This window comes from Eumetopias jubatus, unplaced genomic scaffold (genome assembly GCF_037043125.1).
Source record: "Eumetopias jubatus isolate StellerSeaLion01/CBP00866 unplaced genomic scaffold, mEumJub1_p1.0 scaffold_14, whole genome shotgun sequence".
NCBI classification, from domain to species: Eukaryota; Metazoa; Chordata; class Mammalia; order Carnivora; family Otariidae; genus Eumetopias; species Eumetopias jubatus.
Window position 1 is genome coordinate 84,582,189 of NW_028274820.1, and position 23,480 is coordinate 84,605,668.

The 23,480-nt window shown below is 40.1% G+C and overlaps 1 protein-coding gene and 1 pseudogene across 1 annotated transcript in view; one reads left to right on the forward strand and one right to left on the reverse strand.

Moving 5' to 3' along the window:
- The window catches only part of SND1 (staphylococcal nuclease and tudor domain containing 1), a 410,120-nt gene that overhangs the window by 178,653 nt on the left and 207,987 nt on the right, over positions 1–23,480 (forward strand). Inside the window, exon 12 of the mRNA XM_088018648.1 lies at positions 4,864–4,964. Within this exon, the coding sequence (XP_087874774.1) occupies positions 4,864–4,964 (101 nt within the window). The remainder of the gene's footprint in view (positions 1–4,863; positions 4,965–23,480) is intronic.
- Positions 20,069–23,132, reverse strand: LOC114210588 (small ribosomal subunit protein eS8 pseudogene; annotated as a pseudogene).

Here is a 23,480-nt window from a genome sequence, read left to right on the forward strand (position 1 = left end):
ACCAAGGACGAATCAAATTAGGTTGCCCCCATGCCCTTTTTTTTTCTTTGAAAATGTGTTTGAGAAACAAATAATATGGGAAATTACATGTATTTTGCTTGCTTAACCGGTTACAGGAATGGCTGTGATTAAAGCTCTATCATGATTTCAAAATACTCCTCTCCCCTCTCTTTTAAATAAATATATTTTTGTCAAATAAAACAGTGGAAAAGTCAACAACTTGACACAGTAGTCTTCAAAATTGAACCTTCTCATTTCAGAGGTGTCCTTTAGAATTTTATGTCTGAAAGGGCTCCTGATTACATATATCCATTCATGCAACAGATATTTGCTATATAGCTTCCTACTCCTGTACAGGCCCTGTGACAACAGTGTTAGTGAGTAAAAGGCATGACCTGCCTTCTCCTGGAGTTTATAATCTATGTGTTCCAATATACTGTAGTAAAGGTAAGGTAGGAATTACAAAGGCCTAAGAAAAACGCCATGTAATACACCATATTTGGCTATCTTGGAATTCGAAAGTTCAGTGACTGTAAAGTTCTAGTCTAGTGCTCTAAATTTTCCAGGTGAAAACGTGCGATCCAAAGTTGGGATGTGACTTTTTTGTGAGAGATAAGGAACCAAGCAAGAGCCCAGGGCAGCTCCTTTGGGTCATTGCTGTAAAGAGAGATCAAAGATCAGGCCCTTTGTGTTATGTACATGTAAAATACTTGTATACTAAACGTTCCAGGAGTATCTTTGCTTGATAAATGAGGAACCTATCTGCATTAACCTGCTACTTTTTATTTTTTTTCTTTAAACCTGCTACTTTTTAACTCCTACCATTCGGTATGTACTTAACCCACAAGCACAAAACTAAAGTTATGATTTATTCAAAGACCTTGCTAAGAGTTACAGTTTTAATTGAAATTATTTAAATTGTGGCTGTTTTTTAAGTGATCGACAAGTCAGTGATGAGTATTTAGAGATAGCTTCAAGGTACAGAAACAGATCTCAGAATCCACAGGAGAGGGACATAAATGCTAATTATAAATTGACTTTAATTCGTGGTTTGTCATGGCTGCCTGCAGGTGTGTGTCTTGGCTGTGGGCTGTTCTCAGGGCTTCATTTGTATTTGAGGTTTACTTTAATAATGTTGCCTCCCAAAAGAGCTCTTTTTTAATCTCTTACTTTCAGTTCTTTTCCTAGATAAAGGAAGAAAGGAATTGGGAGATGAATGTAATTATTGATTCTTTAGGTTATTGAAGATTAAAGTTTTGTTTGTTTGGTCTTCCCACTTATTTTCCTGAAAGTCAGTTTTGGGAATACAGTGCCTTTTGGCCTTCTGAACTGGAAGATGGACAGGTGTTCATTTTTGTTAATTATCATTACCCCCCCCACCATCATCACCACCACCATTACTCACATGGCCTTCTGGACAAATTAATGCTCTCTGTGTAGAGAGCTAATGTTACTCTGTGTATTTGCATTGAAGAACTGCTGTCCCACTCCTGTCTGCTGAGGTAGAGGCTTGGCTTTGGCAGGTGCAAGGTAACCTTGAGATTCGCTTAGTTTATTTTTAAGCAAGGATGAATGTTTCCATTGTAATAGAACTGTGGGCTTGAGCTTGTTAGGTGGATCAGGTGAGAACACAGATACATGGATCTCTTTCCTCACTTCCACATAATGTTTGACTTCCCACCAAATGCCCCCAATTTCACCATATTCTGTGGCTGTGCCCTTTTTAAACTTAGCCCTGAGTTCCTTTACATTCCATGGTATGGGCACCCTTGAGGTTTAGCTCCTGTACACTGCCGATTTCCTGTGTGATTTTGCCATGACTTAAACAGATATCCAGGGGCTCTCCTGGCTCTCTTCCTGCTTCTTATAAGTTAGTTGTAGGGCCTTGCCAGTGTACAGAGTTCCAGGGTGTGTCACTGCAGACATCTTGGGGACAAGATTTTCCTCTCCAAGAGATTTGAGTCAGCCATGCTTCTGTTTGTAGCCCCTCTCATTCCTTGTCCTGTCTTTGGCCTGTATTAACTGTGGCCAGCTGCATACAGGGAAACTATTAAAACCTCTCTGAAAGAAGGACTAGTTCTTCAACCCCATCCCCACTCCTAGTCTGATCATATCCCTCATAGGTACCCATCTCCTGAGCTTTGGACAAGTTGATGAGACCTAGCAATAATTCGGTATACACACCTGACTTTAGGGGCCTAAGGTGTATTCTCTTCTTGTCTGTCTTGTGTGACAACAGTACTTCTCATAAGAAATACTTATCTTCAGTCCTTATTTGGCTTTCTCTCTGGTAGGGCTCCCTGTTGCTTTTAAACCGTGATTAGATGGAGTGTTCAAATGAGTGATCTGACAATCCGAATTTTGAGGCAGCTGTCCTTTTCAAAATTTCTGTATTCATTTTTAAAATGAGTTTTTGAGGAACAGGCAGTTTGAAAGGATTTTAATCGTGCTCACCAGCACTGTGGCTGAACTTGATGTCTGTGCAATATGCTGTCTTTAAGCTGATCAGTGGGAACTAAAGACATGTTTAGAAAATGAGATTCTAGACTTTCTGACTATGAGGATGGCTTCAGGATGCTTGATCCAGTGTATTTTCTTCAATGCAGATATATAAACCTTGGCCATGGCCCAAACCAGGCATATACCTTAGTTCTGTAAAACAGACACTGCATGTTTATTAATGGATACCACATATTGTTTCTTCTTAAATGTTGTCATAAAGATCATTGCTCAGTATGTCCATATCCATATCATGTATATTAGGATTAGACAACTTTCTCATTTTAAGTCCCTAGCTTCCTAACCTGTTTGTACACATACCCTTTCTTCATTCGAAATTTAAAGTTTTTCTAGTCCATTCAATCCTTGTTTTGTTTCCCAAAACTTCCTAACTTCAACTGTATTGGTCCTGTGTGTAGTTAGCTGTGTCATTTTATCTACATACTGTGATACTTGTCCCGAGCATCCTTGTGACTGTCATCTTGTTTGTTCTCCTTGATGTTTCTTAACTTGGTTCTGGAACAGTTATGGTAGACTGAAATTACATGCAGTTTTTCTGTAGAGGCATTTCATATTAAAAAAAAAAAACAGATCTTCAGGGGAGTCTGAAAAGGTTAAAGAGCTGTTTTACATAATGTTATCTAGGACTCCTGCAGGAATATTGCCAACCTCTTTTCTGTCAAGTGTAATATCCGTGGGACCTTAAATGTTTGGCCATTTGTCTTTCTCTTTTGGTATCAGTCTTTTAATTTCTTTTTTTTATTTGGTAGAAAGACAGCAAGAGAGGGAACACAAGCATAGGGGAGTAGGAGAGGGAGAAGCAGGCCTCCTGCTGAGGAGGGAGCCTGATGCGGGACTCAATCCCAGGAGCCTGGGATCATGACCTGAGCCGAAGGCAGACGCTTAACGACTGACCCACCCAGGCGCCCCAGTCTTTTAAATTTTTAGAGCAGTTTTAGGTTCATAGCAAAACCGAACAGAAAATAAAGAGTTCCCATTTATGCCCTACCTCTCCACAAGCACAGCCTCCCCCACTGTCACCATCCCCCACCGGAGTGGTACATTTGTTACAATTGATGAACCTACATTGATATATCACCATTTAAAGTCCATAGTTAAATAGGGTTCACTCGGTGTTCTACTTTCTCTGGATTTTGAGAAATGTATGATGGCATGTGTCCATCGTGATTGTATGATACAGAATAGTTTCCCTTCCCTAAAAAATCCCCTGTGCTTTTCCTGTTCATCCCTCGCTTCTCCCCCTGACCCCCAGCAACTGCTGATCTCATTGTCCTTATAATTTTGCCTTTTCCAGAATGTCATATAATTGGAACCATACAATATGTCAGTTTTTTCCAGGTTGGCTTCTTTCTCTTAGCAATATGCATTTAAGATTCCTCTGTCTTTTTATGGCATGATAGCTCATTTCTTTTTAGTGCTGAATAATACTCCATTATCTGGATGTACCATGGTTTGTTTATATGTTCATCTACTGAAGGACACCTTAGTTGCTTCCAAATTTTGGCAGTTATGATTAAAGATGCTATGAACATGCATATCCAGGTTTTTATGTAGACATAAGTTTCAACTCATTTGGATAAAAACCCAGGCACGTGATTGTTGGAACGTATGGTAAAATAGGTTTAGTTTTATAAGAAACCACCAAACGGTCTTTCAGAGTAGCTATGCTGTTTTGTATTCACACCAACAGTGAGTGAGAGTCCTTGCTGCTCCACATCCACGTCAGCATTTGTTGTCAGCATTTAGATTTGGGCAATCCTAATGTAGTGGTGGCTCAGTAGTTTTATAATTCATATTTCCCCAGTGATACACAATGGAGAACATCGTTGCCATCTGAAGGTCTTCTTGGGTGAGATGTCTAGGTCTTCAGCCCATTTTTTAAATTGGTTGTTCATTTTCTTACTGTTTAATCTTAAGACTTCTTTGCATATTTTGGTTAGCAATCCTGTCAGATAAGGCTTTTGCAGATATTTTCCCCAGTCTCTGGTTCAGCTATCTTTCCATTGTTGTTTTTTAAAATGTTCAGCCCAGGGGCGCCTTGGCGGCTCAGTCGTTAGGCATCTTCCTTCGGCTCAGGTCATGATCCCAGGGTCCTGGGATCGAGCCCCACATCGGGCTCCCTGCTCCACGGGAAGCCTGCTTCTCCTTCTCCCACTCCCCCTGCTTGTGTTCCTGCTCTCGCTCTCTGTCAAATAAATAAATAAAATCTTTAAAAAAAAAAGTGTTCGGCCCAGAAAATCAAACTGGGTGAGGTGATCTTTCACAACTGGGCAGGCATACATGGCTGCTAGTGAGCTGTGTTACAGACTCTCAACCTTAACTTCCTTGATTCTTTATTTGCAGGTCAATGTGACTGTGGACTACATTAGACCAGCCAGCCCAGCCACAGAGACGGTGCCTGCCTTTTCAGAGCGGACATGTGCCACTGTCACCATTGGAGGAATGTGAGTGTTCTGGCCAGCAGGGACTCAGCCAGAGCTGCAAGTTGTCCTCAGTCACATCTCTCCTTTCTTTTCTCCCTGATTTGCTTTCTGTTGCTCTTAACACAGTGCTGCTTAATTATTATATCTGTGTAGCACTTTACATTTGCAAAGCATTTTATAATCATTCATTAGCTAATCATATTCTTTTATTGTTTAAGATTTACTGGGCTCTGTGTGCTTGGCAGTATGTAGCATACATTATTACTATTAATAATGCCATTTATTGTCAGGCCCTAGGTACTATCCAACATTAGGTGGAAAAATTATCTGCACATTCATTTAGGAAGTTCAATTATAGACTACCCCCCTCCCCCTCAAAAAAGGGAGGGCAGGGGAAGAAGAAGTGTTCATTGGACATTTTCTTTATACAGATGTATGTTTTCATTAGATGATGGGGCCTTTCTCTTTTGTGCTGGTCATATCCTGTTCTATTCCAAAGTCTCTTGGGAGCTTGGTTGATGAACAGTCTTTCAAGGGAGGTATCTGACGGGGAAGGAGGAAGCCTGCAGCCTGCTGGGCCATGCTTCCACAATGAATATTAAAAGTCAGTCCCCAGTAGCAGTTCTTACTCTGCGTAAAATATACCAACGTGATAATTGTTTCCATTTCTAGTTAACAATCTTAAATGCTGTTTGTTACCAAACTGGTATTTTTCTTCTCTTTTAAGAGGGCATAGTGGAGGAGAAGAAAAGAATAGGTTTCCCATCAAAACAGGGATTGTCTTATTGAAAGTACAATGGAGCCCATTAGGAGCAATACCTCTAAGCGACAGCGTGCCTCTGAAAGGAAAGAGAGGATCTTGCAGCTAATGTACCTTCCAGAAGCTCTCATACCAAAGAGGAACCTTTTCTGCTCGTTTGCTATCACACTTCGGCAATAACTATTTTTGGTCACTATTATCACTCCCTATATTTATGTAAACATTACCGTTCACACAACAGTTAAGAGACTTTGTGGAGAGGAACTCGATACAGGCTTTTGTTGTCACTACCTTAATACCATCACAAGTGACAGGCTTTATTAGAAGTAGAATCTTGACAAATCAGATAATATTTTTGACATGGGAAAGACTAGGACATATTTTGGTCATTTTCCTGTCTGTATAAGTTGCAATAATGATTAGTATCACTCTGTCACTACTTCTTAGGAGCTGGATGCATGCTACTCTATTATGGAGAGCTAGAAAGTTAGTATTCCTATATATTAAAATTTTAACTGTCACAAACAAGGAGTCATATCAGTAAATAACTGCTCCTGCTATCTAATATACTGGTACAAACAACAGTGTCACTACTGTAAAAATCTACGTCTTTATTTTTGTAGATGGTTTCCACCCATGTTTAACAGTCCATTAGAGTAGGTTATTTCATTTAGTTACCACTGAGGTATATTCTTAAAGTAAATTCACACTGCTTAAAATCTACATAACCTGAGTGTGTTACAGAGCTTTTTCTTTTTATAGGACAATTTGAAACAGCTAGTTTAAAAATTCCATAGTAGGGTGTTGTGGGCATGCTCCATGCCATGAAACCTTGAGGTTCTGACTTTGTTGATCTTGGCTTTGATGGAGATTACTCCTTCAGGCTACCATGCCTTTCTGCAAAGGTTAGGTGACTCTCTGTTCCAACCAAGGTTTTGGTCAGATTCTCAAGCCTTCTTCATAAGAAGGTATCAATCTTTTTTTCAATTTGGTTGGTTAATGCAAGTGGATGGGTCTTAATTGACAGCATTGACTATCTGTACTTTAGGTTCATGCCTGGGATGATAACCTTGACCTTTCTCTACCTCTCAGTTCTTGTAACTGGATTATAAGAAATACTATTTTTGTATGATTTGCCAAAGTATTTACAAGCGTATTGATTCTTCTAGATACCTAAATTGTCTCCTTGATTAGACCAGCCTAGCAGGGTGCCTGGGAAGCATCATGAGTTTCTTCATAGAGTTGTTTCTACTAAACTAGACTTTGTGAAACAACTGCTGGGCTGCCTTCAGGAGAAATAACTAAGATTTACGGATACTTTTGAGACAGACTCTCACTAGACCGTAAGCTCCCTAAAGACAGGGATTTTTGTCACTTAAATTCCCTGTTGTAGTCTTAGTATTCGGCATATGGTAGGAGTTTCAATAAATTTTTGAATTTTTTGTTTATTATATTGCAGGGTGTCCCTTTATGAAGCTTAACAGGGGATAGTGGGACACTTGTTTCTATTGAGCCCTGATTTTGTTGTTATGTAATCAATACTGGAGAAGTTGTATTGAATAGTTTTCCTTTTTTGTTTGGTTATTGGGACGTCCTTGCCAAAGATAGGCTGTTTCTGGAAGAAGAACATTTTAATGCTTCTTATGCTTTTTATGTTCCATTCGTACTCATACTTTCTCTTTACTTTCACTTTTGCCTTGATTTTGTTTTTATTCTTGTGAATTTTCTGTACTTTTGCAAATCATTCCAAATAATATTATAAAAAAGTTGAATGAGGGGCGCCTGGGGCTCAGTTGGTTAGGTGACTGCCTTTGGTTCAGGTCATGATCCTGGAGTCCCAGGATCGAGTCCCACATCAGGCTCCCTGCTCAGCGGGGAGTCTGCTTCTCCTTCTGACCCTCCCCCCTCATGTGCTCTCTCTCTCTCTCAAATAAATAAATAAAATCTTTAAAAAAAAAGTTAAATGAATAATGTTCAAATACTCAGCTTTACAGTCAGGATTTAGGTATACTAACAGCCTTTTTTCTGAGTGTAATGGTTAATTATTCAAAAACACTGTCTAGAGAAGGGATTTTTTTTTTAAATCTAAAATATTTTCATTTCATTTTAAACATAAAAATGTACAAATATTTCCAAATCTTTGATATATGGGCAGAGTAGGTCAGCTATTTGATAACCTGATAAATTGCATAACTTCCTCTTTAGAATAAGTACTTAAAAACACTAATTATGAAACCCTAGATTTTTGTGATTTACATCCCCCTCATTTATTTTGTAGCCATTTGAAAGCCATTCATCTTATTAAACCTTTTAGAAATATTCATCTGTTTTCATAAACACACATTTTTTATATACTCCTTTTTCAGTTATTAATAAAATATTTAATGGAGTACATAATTAAAAATAACAAGGACAACCAGTATAAATAGTTACGGGATCAGAAACAAATGGCTCAACAGGTTGGGACAGAAGTGCACAGGTATGTCTGAGTGGCCCTCATTCATTCTCATTGGCATTAGCTGAAATCCTGGAATGTACAGGTCAGGTCAGGGAAGGTCATTTAGGAGAGCTCCTATAGTAATGCATCACCTCTGAAAGATAGTCTTTGTTCAAGCTAGTAGAAATGTTGCAGAATTAAGAAGTCATCCAATCCAAATTATGCCTGTCAACCTCTGTAGGCCTACAACAAAATATGGGCATTTATAGCATCTAGAGGCTTTTCCTGTTCAAGAGATCAGCTGGGCTCCTCTAACTATGGAAGAGCGTCTCTCAAGCTGCTGAGAGGGGGAGGCAGATGAGGTGGAGTCTCTTGCAGTTATATCAGAGCAGATTTTTTGGTGTATTTCACATGTCAAACTGTGTGAATTGTATCCTCAATACGGTTCAGTCTAGTCCTTCTGTTTTTCTTTTTGGTGTAGGGGTGGGAGTTGAGTCACAGGATCTCTGTGAGGTACCTCTGGTGTGACAGTCTTCTGTTCTTATCTCTTGCCCTCTAGAGAATCAACGAAAACGAGGTTCATCATTCCTCTAATAGTTAAAATTTTTTTCTTGATTAACTTCACTGTAGAGTTGGCAAGAGTTGTTATCTGTTAATCAAAACAGTTTAAATAAAAAATAAAAAGATCAGACATAGAGTTGTTTCTCATTCTCTGGCTCCCGGGCTGGGAATTAGCTGAGCCTTTTAGGCTTGGTTTGTGACATGAAGCTGTCAAGATGGCACTTCCTGTTAATTACTTTTTATTGTATTTAAGACACTGAAATAACTCTTCTTGTGATTTAGTCTTCTATGTAATTAGCTTCAGTGATTAAAATCTCGTTCTTTCTTTATTGTCAGAGCCTTCTTGAGGAGTGAAAATTTTCTGGGGTGACCTTTTCTTGTGCTGGACTTCCCAATTACTTGAAGCTCCAATTTGGCAAACCCATATTTTAATGTATTAACTGGTTGCTCACTCTTTCTGCATGTCACCTTTTTAAAGAAAGGTGTTAAAATTTGTTCACATTTATAAGGGGACATCTAAAAAATACAACTTTAGGGTTAAGCCTCACGTACTCACATTCACATTTAGCGCCCCTCCAGCCCTGGAAAATTTTAACAGATCCAGCAGATACAGTATCACTTAAGGTATTTCCCCAGTATTTCTCCTGTGAAGTGTTTCGCAATGGTGGGAGACCATTGACATGACCTGTTTTTGGAAAGAATGGCATAGAGATGAAACTGTAGAACAGAAACAATTGGAAATGGCCTGTTTTTGTACAACGTCATATTTTGAGGGGGGGTGATTTTTTTTTTTCCTAACATTCTTTTTGAAACCATGTTTCCCTCTACTGCTTTCCTGCCTTGCCCTTTTGCTGTCTGCTCCTTTGATGCCCACACAAGTATGAGGCCTTGCTGCCAGAGGTATTGTCGAAGATCTTTTGGACTTGGGACATCTTAGTTACTACCTCTTTGTTCTAATGACAGTCATCCAGCAGCCTCAAAGCCATCCTTTTGAACTTTCTTTGTGTCTCTCTGGATTCTTCATAGATAGAGCTTGTCTTTTATTATATTTATGTAAACCAGGCAATCACACTTGCAAGGGATGAGACTTCTGCTTCTTTTTTCTTTTTCTCTGGTTCCAGTTCGCAGGAATACTTCTTTCCTAAAGTCTTCTATAAGTGACTGAAGCTTGAAGTCAGGTCTAGTCCTTCTAGAATAATCCTTTTTGAATCCTAGTTTGGTTTTTCTCAGCCACAGTAGGAATAAGTGTCCTACAGTCCCCAGCTTTTATAGCTTGAGTGTTTTTCTGTAGCTTTAAGGCTTTCACAATCAGACCAAACCTCCTATCTCTCAAGTCTTCAAATTTTAAAACATACTAATATCTGACTTTCAAGCTAAACATAGGAAAAAAAAGTGGCCTCTTGAAACCCAATTTTCTGGACCTAGTGTTCTTACTTAGAGCTGCCTGCAGCATCCTGAAGATACTCTTAGCACCTGAGGAAGTATGGAGACAATATTAATGTCACCGACTGGGCCCCTGCCTCCCACAGATGTTCCCATGGAAGCATAGATGTTAACTTCTTAGCCATGTCTGCTTTTTAATTTTTGGACAGTTATCTTTATAGCCTTAAAAATTCACACTACTAGTTTAAAAATGTTTAAACTGTATCTATTTGCTTCCTTATATAAAAGATGAATATTTTTTAATATTTTCACTATTACTTCCTTCCTTTAACCCCCAATTTTGTTATATTATTTAAGTTTTACTATTAGTGAACTTTATAAAATTCAGTTACTGTTTCTGATTAACTTTATAGAGTAATTCCCTCTCTGAAAGATAAGAAAGTTAGAATGCTACCTTTTTTGGACTCCTCTTTCCTTTTAAAAGTTTTTCTTCTGGAGCACCTGGGTCGCTCAGTCGGTTAAGTGTCTGACTTTCGATTTTGGCTCAGGTGGTGATCTCAGCTTCATGAGATTGAGCCCACCGCACCATCTGGCTCCGCACTCAGCTGAGAGTCTGCTTGAGATTCTCTCCCTCTCCCTCTGCACCCCTTCCCCTGCACTCTCTCTCGCTCTCTCTTAAATAAATAAAAGGTTTTTCTTCTGTTTCAAGATTTATTACATTACTCCTCTGTCAGTGTAATTGTCTTCTAAGCTTTGCTTGTGAGTTTAACCCAAAAAAAATTACCCTCCACCTCCACCCCATAGTAGTTCTAAGTTATTGTTGAACCAAGTATGATAGAGTGAGAAGACCTACAGAAAAAGAAATCCTATGTCATTTTATCCCCAGAGAAATGTTAAATTAATTCCCTGTATGTGTTTTTCTCTATGTGTGTATGTCTGTCTCTTTCTCCATTTTGTTTTTTTGTTTGTTTGTTTCGTTGTTGTTTTTATTTTATTTTTTTTTAAAGATTTTATTTATTTATTTGAGAGAGAGAGAGAGAATGAGAGAGAGCACGAGAGGGAAGAGGGTCAGAGGGAGAAGCAGACTCCCCGCTGAGCAGGGAGCCCGATGCGGGACTCGATCCCGGGACCCCCGGATCATGACCTGAGCCGAAGGCAGTCGCTTAACCAACTGAGCCACCCAGGCGCTCTCGTTGTTGTTTTTAAAATAGGCTCCACGCCCAGCATGGAGCCCAGCTTGGGGCTTAAACTCATGACCCTGAGATCAAGACCTGAACTGAGATCAAGAGTTGGATGCTTAACCAACTAAGCCACCCAGGCGCCCCCATTTGTACTTCTTCATATGCACCTGCCATTTGTATCTCAGTTCATTCTTTTTGTGGTATTTCCTTTTGATTTGGTGAAGAACCTTGATTTTACATGCATGGGTGTTCTGCATGTCTGAAAATATCTTCATTTTGCCTATATTCTTTGTTGTTAGTTCTACCTTCAAAATTATTTTCCCAAGAACTGTGAAGGCATGTTGTTGTATTGCTTCACCAATATTCATGAGAATTCTATCTCCACTCCTTTAAATTTCCATTTCTTTAACTTTTTTTTTTTTCCTGGCTCTGGAAGATTTTACAATTTTCTGTTTATCTTTGGTTTTCTGAAAATTTATTGAAATATTTCTAGGTGTGTCCTTTTTTGCTGCATATTCAGTGGGCCGAACACTCATGTCTTCAACTTGGAGATGTTTTTTTCTGTTACTTCCTGAATTATTTTCTTTCTCTCCCTTTTGCTTCTGACTCTGAAAATTCTATCAGTATTGTACCTTATGCTTTATATCTCTGTAAATTTACTTTTATTTTTTTTATAAGACTTTGCATTTTTGTTCTACATACAAGGAGCTGTCTTCAACTTTATCTTTCAGCTTGCTTCACCAGCCAGCCATGCATATTGAGTCATCTTCATTCATTCTCACTCTCTTACTCTCTCATCTCATTCATTCATTTACTCATTAGTTCATGTAAGTAGTTATAAAATGCCTGGTGTGTACTAAGCACTGTGTTAAGCATCAGGAATGTATTGGTAGTTCTAAAACTGAAATGATTTCTTCTATGAAATTTGCAGAGATGATTCTCTTAATCTAGCCCATTTTAATTGTTTTTTATTTCAGCACCCATATTTAAATTTTTTGTTCAAGTGTTTTAACAGCACCCTGTTCCTACTCCACAAATACAGTTCTTTCTCTGTCTGAGAATAGTATTTAAAAATTTAAAAATCATCTTCCATTGAATTATCCCCCATGACTAAATGTTCTGTTTGTTTTGTTTATTTTCTTTCATAAATCCTTAAATATTTGGGGAACCTTGATTTATATGTATGAAGAAAGGACCAGATTGGGGTTGGCATGGTGTCCCTCTGCAGTTTCTTTTTTTCTTTCTTTCTTTCTTTCTTTCTTTCTTTCTTTCTTTCTTTCTTTCTTTTCTTTTCTTTTCTTTTCTTTTCTCTTTTCTTTATTCTTTTCTTTTCTTTTCTTTTCTTCTGATTTTATTTATTTATTAATAGAGAGAGAGAATGAGAGAGAGAGAGCACATGAGGGGCGGAGGGTCAGAGGGAGAAGCAGACTCCCTGCTGAGCAAGGAGCCCGATGTGGAACTCCATCCAGGACTCCAGGATCATGACCTGAGCCAAAGGCAGTCGCTTAACCAACTGAGCCACCCAGGCACCCCCCTCTGCAATTTCTATGCCTGCTTCCCCAAGATGTCTCTGTCATGAAAGGGCATTGGTGAGCAGGCAGAATCAGAGGCAGCCTTCCTTGTGGGGTGCCTGAAGTGTTTGGACCTGGAACATAGAGGAAGCAAGCAAAGTTCAGACCCCACTAAATCTGTCAAAGCAAAGGCAGCATTCCTTTGCTGGTGACAAACTTACGTGTGCTTTACTGGAGTGGGGAGAGAAGGGGATGTGATGTGTTTGTCTGATTCAGTCTCAAATGCTGTGCCTCTGTGTTTCTTACAGACTACAACCTGCATCTAAGGTCCTTCCCCGGTTAAATCACCTACCCTCTGTTCTAAAACCATGAATTGTCCTATACATGACCTTGGTAATCTGGGGAATCTCACTGGCATAATGTTGAAGTTGTGTTGGTTTAGAAATGGTATTCTCAGATACTTTAAAATAGTGAATCGATAAGTAAGCCTTCTCCCAATTAAAGGTAGAGCTTTAGCAATAGAGAGACAGAAAAAGAAAAATCTCGGAATGTAAAGTTGAGAAATCTTCCTTTAGTGTAAGTCATGACTACTTAAGTGTCTTTCTGCTTTCTGCTTCGTTAACCCCAGTAGCACCCTGCTACGATAGTTGAAAAAGCTGTGAAGACACTTCCTCCAGTATTTAAACGGTGGATTAATGAAGAAGGCTACAGCCTGAGTTGGATTTTCTATTTTGATTAAAATTGTCTCTAGTAGAAACAAAACCCCTCTAGAAGGAGGAGAAAGCATGGGAGCCCTGTGATTTATGGCTACTCTGCCAGTAGAGGTTTAACTGTACCCCTGTTTTTATTAGGGTTGTTTTTGCTAGTACTTGGGCTACAAGTTCCATAGGGCCTAAGTAGTCTACCCATAATCCAGTTTTTCTTCTCAAGCCCTGTTTGTTTAGTGGTTTCTGGGTGGTTTTGTAGAATGTGAACTGTTCAGGAACACACATAGTATGTGATATAAGAAATGCCTGTGCTTGCTGGTAGATTATTTCTTGGCTATCTGCCAAGGGTCAAAACCCTCTGCTCTTAATAACTTTGTGGGAATCATAGGGACTGGAATGAGGCTGGCTGATCCAGCTCTTTTGAATGTGGGTCCTGATTAATTGCTCAAATGATATTCCCAAAGCCTCCTCGCTATGCTGCTTTTTATTTTGTCAATAAAGGCCCTTGAGGCACTGCCAATTCTCCACCAATCAGATCCATCTGCTTTCTGTCTTTCAGGATTTGTGCAAACTTTCTGATACGCTGTTAACACACTTTTTCTTGTTTGCTAGCACCATTAGGGCTCTATTCTTGTCCATATCTGTCTTTTCTGTCATTTCAGTGGGACCTTGTAAAGGATATCATGTGGACATAAGTTCTCAGTCTGCCATTCTGACCTCCCTCAAGCATTCTTTCTTTATTCTTTTGGATAATGCAATTGATGTGATAAGGAGAGGGGACATTTGACATGGTTACCAATAAGCAAAAATTCTGTGTCTTTTATATGCCATTTCTCAGCACCTTTCTCTTTACAATTCCTTTGACCAGCACAGTACAAAGTGGTAAGGTAAATAGGAATGGAGTTTTTGTAGATTCTGTTATCTCCCAGTCGTGATGCTGCCTTACAGGGGATTTGCTCTAGTTCATGCTGAGTGAATTGATTTTTTTTTTAAGTAATAAAAAAATTGTATATGCAACTAATGAATCGTTGAACACTACATCAAAAACTAATGATGAAGTATATGTTGACTAACTGAACATAATAAAAATAAATAAAATCACAAAAAAAATTGTAACGTTTTCAGAAGTTTTAGGAAATAAAGGGAAATTATCTATTGTTTAATCATGCTAATATAATAGCTTTTATGTGGGGGGTATTCCTTTTGAGTGCTGGTTATTTCTTGAGAATTGAATCTAGGAACAGGAAAATTGGCTACTTGACCTAGTGTTGACATGAAGTCTAAGGCAGGTTGTTGTTGGGTGTCTGATAAAAGTAGGCTTTAGAGATAAACAGACGTGATGTAAAACCTCAGCCCTGCTACCGGATAGCTGTGCAATCTTGAGCCTTAGTTTTTTCTTATGTAATTTAGATATAATAATCTCACATCTCATCGGGTGGTTGTGAGGATTAAATGTACTAATGCATTTAAATGTTCAGCATATTTACTAAGACCTAACAGTCAAGTTCTCACATCAGCTCCAAGCCTCTGAACTCAACTGGTTGCCATTGATGTAATTTCATATTTAGTGGCTTCTGTCCTTTCTCTCCTTTCTTTCTTTCTTTCTTTCTTTCTTTCTTTCTTTCTTTCTTTTTCTTTCTTTCTTTCTTTCTATTTTTTTTAAAGATTTTATTTATTTATTTGACAGAGAGAGAGACAGTGAGAGAAGGAACACAAGCAGAGGGAGTGGGAGAGGGAGAAGCAGGCTTCCCGCCGAGCAGGGAGCCCGATGCGGGGCTCGATCCCAGGACCCCGGGATCATGACCTGAGCCGAAGGCAGACGCTTAACGACTGAGCCACCCAGGCGCCCCTCTCTTTTCTTTTTTTAAAAGTTCATTTATTATTTATTTGAATAATCTCTACACCCAGCGTGGGGCTTGAACTCATGACCCGGAGATCAAGAATTGTATTCTCTACTGACTGAGCCAGCCAGCCCTGTCCTTTCTTTCTTTGTCCTCTCTCACACACTTCTGGCTATTTTTTTTTCATTCAAACTTCTTTTTAAGGATTTTTCTTGAATGTTTTTATATTTCATCCTCTTCTTAGTCTTAACATTCTTCCTGGCTAAGCTAATCCACTGATAAACTGCTACCTCACAGAATGTTCTAAGTATTAGAACTTAAGTATTAGCTTAAATAAGATATAGGAAATGCCTGGTATGTAGTAGTTGCCTGTAGGTTAATTAAAAAACAAAACAAAATGCCTCATTGGATTATGGCTTGGATTTTGTAGTAGGCCATTTTTTATTAAAGATTTATTTATGAGAGAGAGAGGTGGGGGAGGGGCAGAAGGAGAGGGAGACAAGCAGACTCCCTGTAGAGCGGGGGGAGCTTGATGTGGGGCCCGATCCCAGGACCCCAAGATCATGACCTGAGCTGAAATCAAGAGTCAGACATTCACCCGACTGAGCCACCCAGGCGCCCCTTTAGTAGTCCATTTTTATTGTTCCATGCCAGGCCCTTCAATTGGATTTATCTCTTTTCTCACTTTTTAAAAATTACCATGATGGCTAACTTATATCCATTTTTCCTCTAAATCTTTTTTTTTTTAAGATTTTATTTATTTATTTGACAGAGAGCGAGCACACAGGTAGGCAGAGCAGCAGGCACAGGGAGAGGGAGAAGCAGGCTCCCCACTGAGCAGAGAACCCGATGTGGGACTTAATCCCAGAACCCTGGGATCATGACCTGAGCCAAAGGCAGACGCTTAACCGACTGAGCCACCCAGGCGTCCCTCCTCTAATTCTTAAATATATACTATGTTAATACAGTAATGATTGATAAGTACTTGCATAAAGGTACAGGTGGTATTCATAAGTAAGTTTTCATGTTTCAAGAAGTTTAATGCACATACAGTTTATCCCTTAGTAAAAGTAATTTGTTGAAAACATCTTGAGGTACCTGGGTGGCTCAGTCGGTTTAGCGTCCAACTCCTGATCTCTGCTCAGGTCTTGATCTCAGGATCCTGCATTCAAGCCCCATACTGGGCTCCACACTAGGCATGGAGCCTACTTTAAAAAATTAATTAATTAAAAAAAAAATCCTTCAAAGCAAGAGGTGTGCTAACAAGCAATCTATCTGGATATAGTGCTAATAGTTAGTGATATGCCTATCTACATACCTGAAGTGGTTGAAAAGGCAGAGGACTACTAACCTTAAGTGTTTTAGGAAGTGCTATTACATGTCCCCCCACCCCCGAAGAGTTCTACTGAAAGTTGTATTTTTTTTTTTAAAGATTTTATTTATTTGACAGAGCACAAGCAGAGGAAGAGAGAGGGAGAAGCAGGCTCCCTGCTGAGCAAGGAGTGTGATGTGGGACTCAATCCCAGGACCCTGGGACCATGACCTGGGCTGAAGGCAGCTGCTTCACTGACTAAGCCACCCAGGCATCCCTGAAAGTTGTATTTTGTGAAACTTACTGAATGACCCTTTCTGTTGTGATGTCCTTGTGAATTTTGGTGCCATTAGTAAAAATGTTTACAAGTGGAACTTGGAGAGAGGAAATAGTTGGACCTTTGAAGTCAATGTGTATGATAGAATTTGGAGATGTTTAATAACAGCATGAACTTCCCAACAGATAAAGGAAACTTGGGACTGTCTTCTGTTAAGTTTCCAGTGTGGGTTTTACATGGAGCCTTTTAGATTTCTGATATACCTGCTTACGTATCAACTGTGACTCAGCAAACTATTGCCTTAGTGTGAGCTTCTATTGTGTTAAAATTGTGATGCATAAACCATCACATACTGGGTCGACAGCAAGGGGAATTCTGTTGTACTTCTTAGACCATCTCTTCTTCACCAACACCCCCCCCCATCACGTTAGCATTGATTGCAAAATCACTTTTTTTCTTTCAGAAGCAGCTATACAGAGCATTTATTCTTGTCACCACTTCCTCAAAAACCTCCCTCTGGAACTGTTCTTCACTTGTCACTTAGCAGAGCCTGTGGCTGTGGAGAGATCAGACCATTGAGTGAGGGTTGACCGCAAAGGCTCTGTAGTGGTTTACTATGTTTCAAAGCCAGGGACCAGAATAACCCTGCCCTCCCCAAAGAGTAGAAGAGAAGAAGAAATTTCAAAATCCTTAGCCTTTTTGTGGGGCTCATTTGTTGCTTATATTAGATCTAAGAATCATCTAGTGAAAAACTATTACGTCTTCTAATTCTTAGAGAAAAATGTTGACCACCAGAAGACTATTGGTTTTGACTTAGTTTTATAAGTGGAGACTCATTTCTAGAGCTTTTACTTGCAGAGATTCTGAAAGCAGTTAAGTCTAAAGCAGTTACATATTCTAAACCACAGCCACACTGACACTGGGCTTGGTCCAGTTGCTAATGGATTCTGGGGAATGAGAGCACCACTCTCCCGTTCCCGTGGTGCCCGCTGGCTGGGGTGTGGACTGTAAACTGTAACAGGACAGGTAGTGGAATTCTTTACTGGGCCCTTTTTTTCTTTCTGACCCATATGACAGAACTTCTCTTGAGCTTCCACCCTAAGAAGCAACCTGTGCCAAGATAATTTTCTTCTAATTTCTCTAAAATGATTGGATTTGCTAAAGGAACATAGAGTTAGTTACTCTGCCACTTAATAGTGACTTTAGAGCAGGATGACAACCTTCCAGAACCTAGGGTATTATTTTGAACTTCTTCCTCTAAACAAAGCATTGTTTATGTATCTCAACATTTGCATAGACTATAGAGGACTTGAAAATGACTCTCTGGGGCTACCTCATGCCCATTTTGGTCTTTACTAGACCTCTGCGATTTGGCTGGTTCTACTTTCACTGTCAGAGCAGATCATTCCAGATGCCATTATGTAATTTTCTGTCTTGGGGTGTGTGTTTGTGTGGGCGGGTGGTTTTGTTTTGTTTTTAAGTGGTGTTTAATGTCAGGCTAATAATAGACTGGGTACGTAGGCCTGGTTTTGTCATAATGGCCACGAGTTTGCTTATTTGTCCCTCTTCCCCTGAGAGGCGGAGAACTCCCCCTCCCCAAGTGATGCCTACATTTTGGAGGGGGCTCATCACAGCTGCCTAGAAAATGCCGCATGGCAACTGGCAGTTCTATTCTGAAGAGACAAAGATGAGGAATCTGAGGAATCTTCTCTCTGGTTGCTCTCACAACCTATCACTAGTCTTCCTGTGACCTAAATTGAACCAATAGGAATGAATTTGCTGTTCCTGAGCCAGTTCCAAAAATTGGTCTATGCTTAGGTTCTTGTTCTTTGGGGAGTGCCAGGTTCTTTAATACATTTATGATCCTGGGGCCTTAAGTTGTGTTAGGTCACTCTTGGCCCTTGAAATTTGGAAAAAGAGAATATATTAGTTGAACTTTTCTGTCTGGGTACTTTTCCTCAAAATTACATGATAGAACCACCTGGGACACTTAAAAAAAAATGGTGCCCCATATTTGAAATCTGGGTACCCATATTTATCCCCCCCCACTTTTTTAGGATTTTATTTGAGAGAACAAGCAAGGAGGGAGGCAAGCATGAGTGGGATGGTGATGAGGGTGGGTGAGGGAGAGGGAGAAGCAGACTCCTGCTGAGCCAGGGAGCCTGACGCACGGCTCCATCCCAGCATCTGGCCTGAGCTGAAGGCAGACGCTTAACCGACTAAGCCACCCAGGCACCCCCCCAATTTTTTTTTTTTTTTTTATTTGACAGAGAGGGACACAGCAAGAGAGGGAACACAAGCAGGCAGAGTGGGAGAGGGAGAAGCAGGCTTCCCACTGAGCAGGGAGCCCGATGCAGGGCTCGATCCCAGGACCCTGGGATCATGACCTGAGCTGAAGGCAGACGCTTAACGACTGAGCCACCCAGGCGCCCCCCCAATTTGTTCTTTTCAAATATTGTTCTTCACCCCTAGAGATTCTGGGTTTATTGGCCTGGCATTGGACCTGGCATTGGTGTTTTGAATGGTGATTCTAATGTGCAGCCAGTATTAATAAGCACTATGAAAAGAAGTCTAGAGGAAACAGGAAGCTCCAAAACCATCATTCTTCTCTCTTCTTTCTTCTCTCTTCTCAAATAAGTACAGATATAGGTAGTAGGAAGAATAAAAGAAACTTTACAAATGTATTTTTTCTCAGATCAGTTTTGTTCCCAAAGCATAGCCTTTTACCTCCATTAATTCTATCGTACCAGCTCTGTTTAGAGTACGTACAGAATGGCAGAGCAGTGAAGGGGCTAAAGGGGTAATGGTTATTTCTAGTGCTGCCTCCAGCATGTAACATGACCTTAGTAAGTCATTCACCCACCTCTTTTCCTAAGGCCCTTATCTGGCCTTTGTGAAGGAGAAAGTAACAAACAGTATTGCTAATATCCTTTAATCTCTTAGTATCTCTTTTTAGTAATCTAGAGTTTCTTTAAACCTCTTCTCAGGTTCTTAAGAAAGAGAACTTTAACTAGGGATGTGTTTCAGGGAGAGAGAAGTAGTAGCCGTGAAGCCAGAAGTTTGCCCATTGGCTTTAAAGTCTAGCCAGGGATTTTTTTTTTTCCCAGAACAATATACACCTTTATTACATGACTGAAGATAGAAGGGAAGAAGGTTTATTTGCCTTTCCGGGCTTTGATTTTCCTCAGGTAGAACTCTAGCTCCTTGCTCTCTAGCTTGTAGCCATCTGCTCAGCCACACTGGCCTGGTCTTGAAGCCATGCATGCATGAATCTTGCCTTACTGGAACTGCTCCTCCAGAAGATTGCTAATTTTGGCATTCTTTTTCCTTCCATTATATTTCTTAACTTTCCTTGATTGTTTTTTGTTTAAAATCTCTTCCTCTTTGGGAGCTGGCATGGCCCCCTTCTTGTGGCCCAGGGGGCAGTGCTTAGTGGGACTCCTGCCACTGTCGGTAAGGTGTGCCATCAGTGAGCACAATGCAGTTCTTCACCAGGGGCTTGGTGCTGACCAGTTTGTTGGCAGATGCATTGTAAACGACATCAATACTCCTTGTTTTGTGGGTTCAACACTCAGAGCCCCAGGAGAAGTTCCCCATGTCCAGCCTCAAGGCAGGGTACTTCATATTGCCTCCCCAAACACGGACTGTGTGTATGCAGCAGGGGCCAGTCTTAGTCTTGGCAGCGGGGTGTCCCACCTCATACTTCCTCTTCTTATGGTAGGGCTTTCTCTGCCCTTGGTCTTGTGGCACTTGTGCCATTTGTCCTGAGAGATGCCTAGGGCTCTTGGTGTTGGCTGTGAAAGAGCTAACCATGAATTTTTCCTTTTATGTAGCCCTCTCTCCCCAGGAATTTGATCATAAACACTAGATTTAGTTGGAAGTCTGTGGATTGGCAGAATCAGACTTTACCCAAGTAGCTAACTCTTAGTTATCCCTGCCAATTGACTTGCTGGCCTCATTGCCTTTCACCACTGGCAGACTTCAAGGTAAATTGTTTACCTGAGATAACAAGATACAACATTGGAAAGAGCTTTGAATTTATTTTTCTTTTTCTTTTAAGATTTTATTTATTTATTTGACAGAGAGAGAGAGAGAGAGAGCACACGGGCACAAGCAGGGGGGAGCAGGAGAGGGAGAAGCAGGCTCCCAGCCGAGCAGGGAGCCCAATGCGGGGCTCAATCCCCGGACCCTGGGATCGTGACCCGAGCCAAAGGTAGACACGCTTAACTGACTGAGCCACCCAGGTGGGCCCCAAGAGCTTCAACTTTAGACCTCTAATATTCCTTTTACCTCTATCTGTAATTATCAGATTCATAGATTTTTGACTAGTTGGTAACTGTGTTGTTGTTGTTTTAATTTTCTCCTTAAGAGGAAGTCTTTGGCAGTAGAAGGTATTGTTAATGTCTTTGTTATTGGTAGTGTTGTTGCTAACTAACCCAAACTTATCTTTTAAATACTTTGGGGACCAAAGAAATTCAAGTATAATCTATCTATTTGTTAGACTCAATAAATGCTAGTTATGGGGTTTATTAAAGACTCAAGTTGGTAGTTAAATATTTAAGAAGCCCTAGAATTAATTGTTTTCTTTTTGGGGGTGTAGATTGATGCATCTGAAATTAATGATGTATGTTTTGATGTTTGAGGGATAATTATTTGTCAGCCTTCAGTCTAAACAAATATCCTCAGGTGATTTGCTGTATTATCCTGATACCCTTCTAGATACTACCACATTTATGACCCTGGCTGTTCTCTTGCATACCTTTCTATTTTTATAAACAAGGCTTACATTCAGCTGGTATATACAAGAATGACAAACTGTAACCGGTGCCATATGTTAAATATTTTTAATATTATCCAATTATAACAGATAAGAATTCGCATTATATCACCTGGTCTTAGAGAATCCTTCAAAAATTGTTTTCAGGGAAAGATGTCAGTCTTGTCTCAGAGTAGCTTGGCAGAGAGGGGGAGAGTCAAGAATAAGAAGTATTCCTATTTTGGTTTGGAACCGGAACTATTTTCCATTACCTTGCCTGTACTGTTGAGCTTTGTGTGCTGAGGGGGTTTGGTTGTAAGTCCTTGCCTGTAAAGGGATTCTCTCAGCCAGAGCATCTACTTGGTGGCATTTGTTTTTCTAACTAGTGCACTGCCCCAGGATAGAAGAGTCACAAGTAAGTAGAAGCTGCTGGAGGCTCTGTTTTTCCTAGTCAGAAACTTGTGGAAACTGGAGTAGGTATAGATAGGTCAGAGCCTTGCCCACCTGAGCCAGTCCCATGTTTTTCACTGTTTTATCTTTAGAGTATTTGTTGAGGGCTTTTGTTTTTCACATTGATAGATTGTGTTCAACAATAAGGCAGTACTCATTGTGGATGAGAAGATAGTTCATTGGTATCAACTCACATTCTCTCTCAGACTTTAATCAGAATGTGGTTATTCTAGAGTTTTTCTAGATTAAACTTGTTTCCTGGGCATAAAGTGTTAATAGCACCTCTCCCGCAACACACACACACACAGACTGCACTCAAAATTTTAAAAAAAGAAGTAAAATCTGGCCAGTTCAGGACTCCCTTTCCATCTTACTGTCTTTAGGAAGTTATTCACCCCCAAATTCTGTTCCCTATGATTTTGAGATGATAATTTCTTATCCATGACATAACTTATATGTTACCCACTCTTTCTCCTGTAATAACAAAATTGCTGTGGTAGCCATCCAATCAGTTTTTTAAAAATTCAGGCAATTCATTTCTAAATTGGAACTTGTTTCTTTCTAATCAGCTTTGTAATGTATTACAGACATCACTCTCAGCATTGGCTACAGAACTGATTTAATGCTGGGTTTTAATGACTCCTTCATTAATCCTGGTATCCTGGGATTTATCACTCACTGGCCTTTGACCACTGGAAATGATGAAAACTTTGATTTCATGCATATTGGATAACACTGGCCTGTTGCCGCTGGAGCTGTGAATCTTGCCTCCACAGTGGCGTGTGTGATTGGGAGCGCTGCGGACAGGTGGCTGCTCTCCCAGGCCATGCTCCACTGCCGAAGGGGTGAACACAATGTCTTTATCAGCTCAGGGTGACCTCTTCCCAAGCCCTCTGGATTTGAAGTAGGAGTCTGCTCTTACAGCTTCATCTCCTGGACAGATCTTGTGAAGTCAGGCTCACCTTTTCAGCTATTTCCTGAAAAATGCTTGAGTTGAGAATGTGTATCTTCATGGCCGCACATAGAACATTTTTTTCCTTCTAGTAAAATAAATGTTATAGTAGGGAAACATGTTTAAGACTATCTAGGCCACCTCCCTCATTTTATGAACTAGGTGGCTGAGTCCAGGAGGAGTGACACAATTAGGCTAGGGTCAATGATAATGAAAACCAGCAAGAGTGATCACCAACACACAACGCTTACTATTTGCCGGGCAGAATCTAAGTATAGTCTCTTGTTTCTTGCTCACAACAGCTTCATGAAGTAACATTCATCCGGCTGCAAGTCCAGTTTTCCATGTGACTTTTCTCTGTACTGCCTGCCTGCTGCTGCCACAGAAATGACAGTGTTGGTTGCTTTCC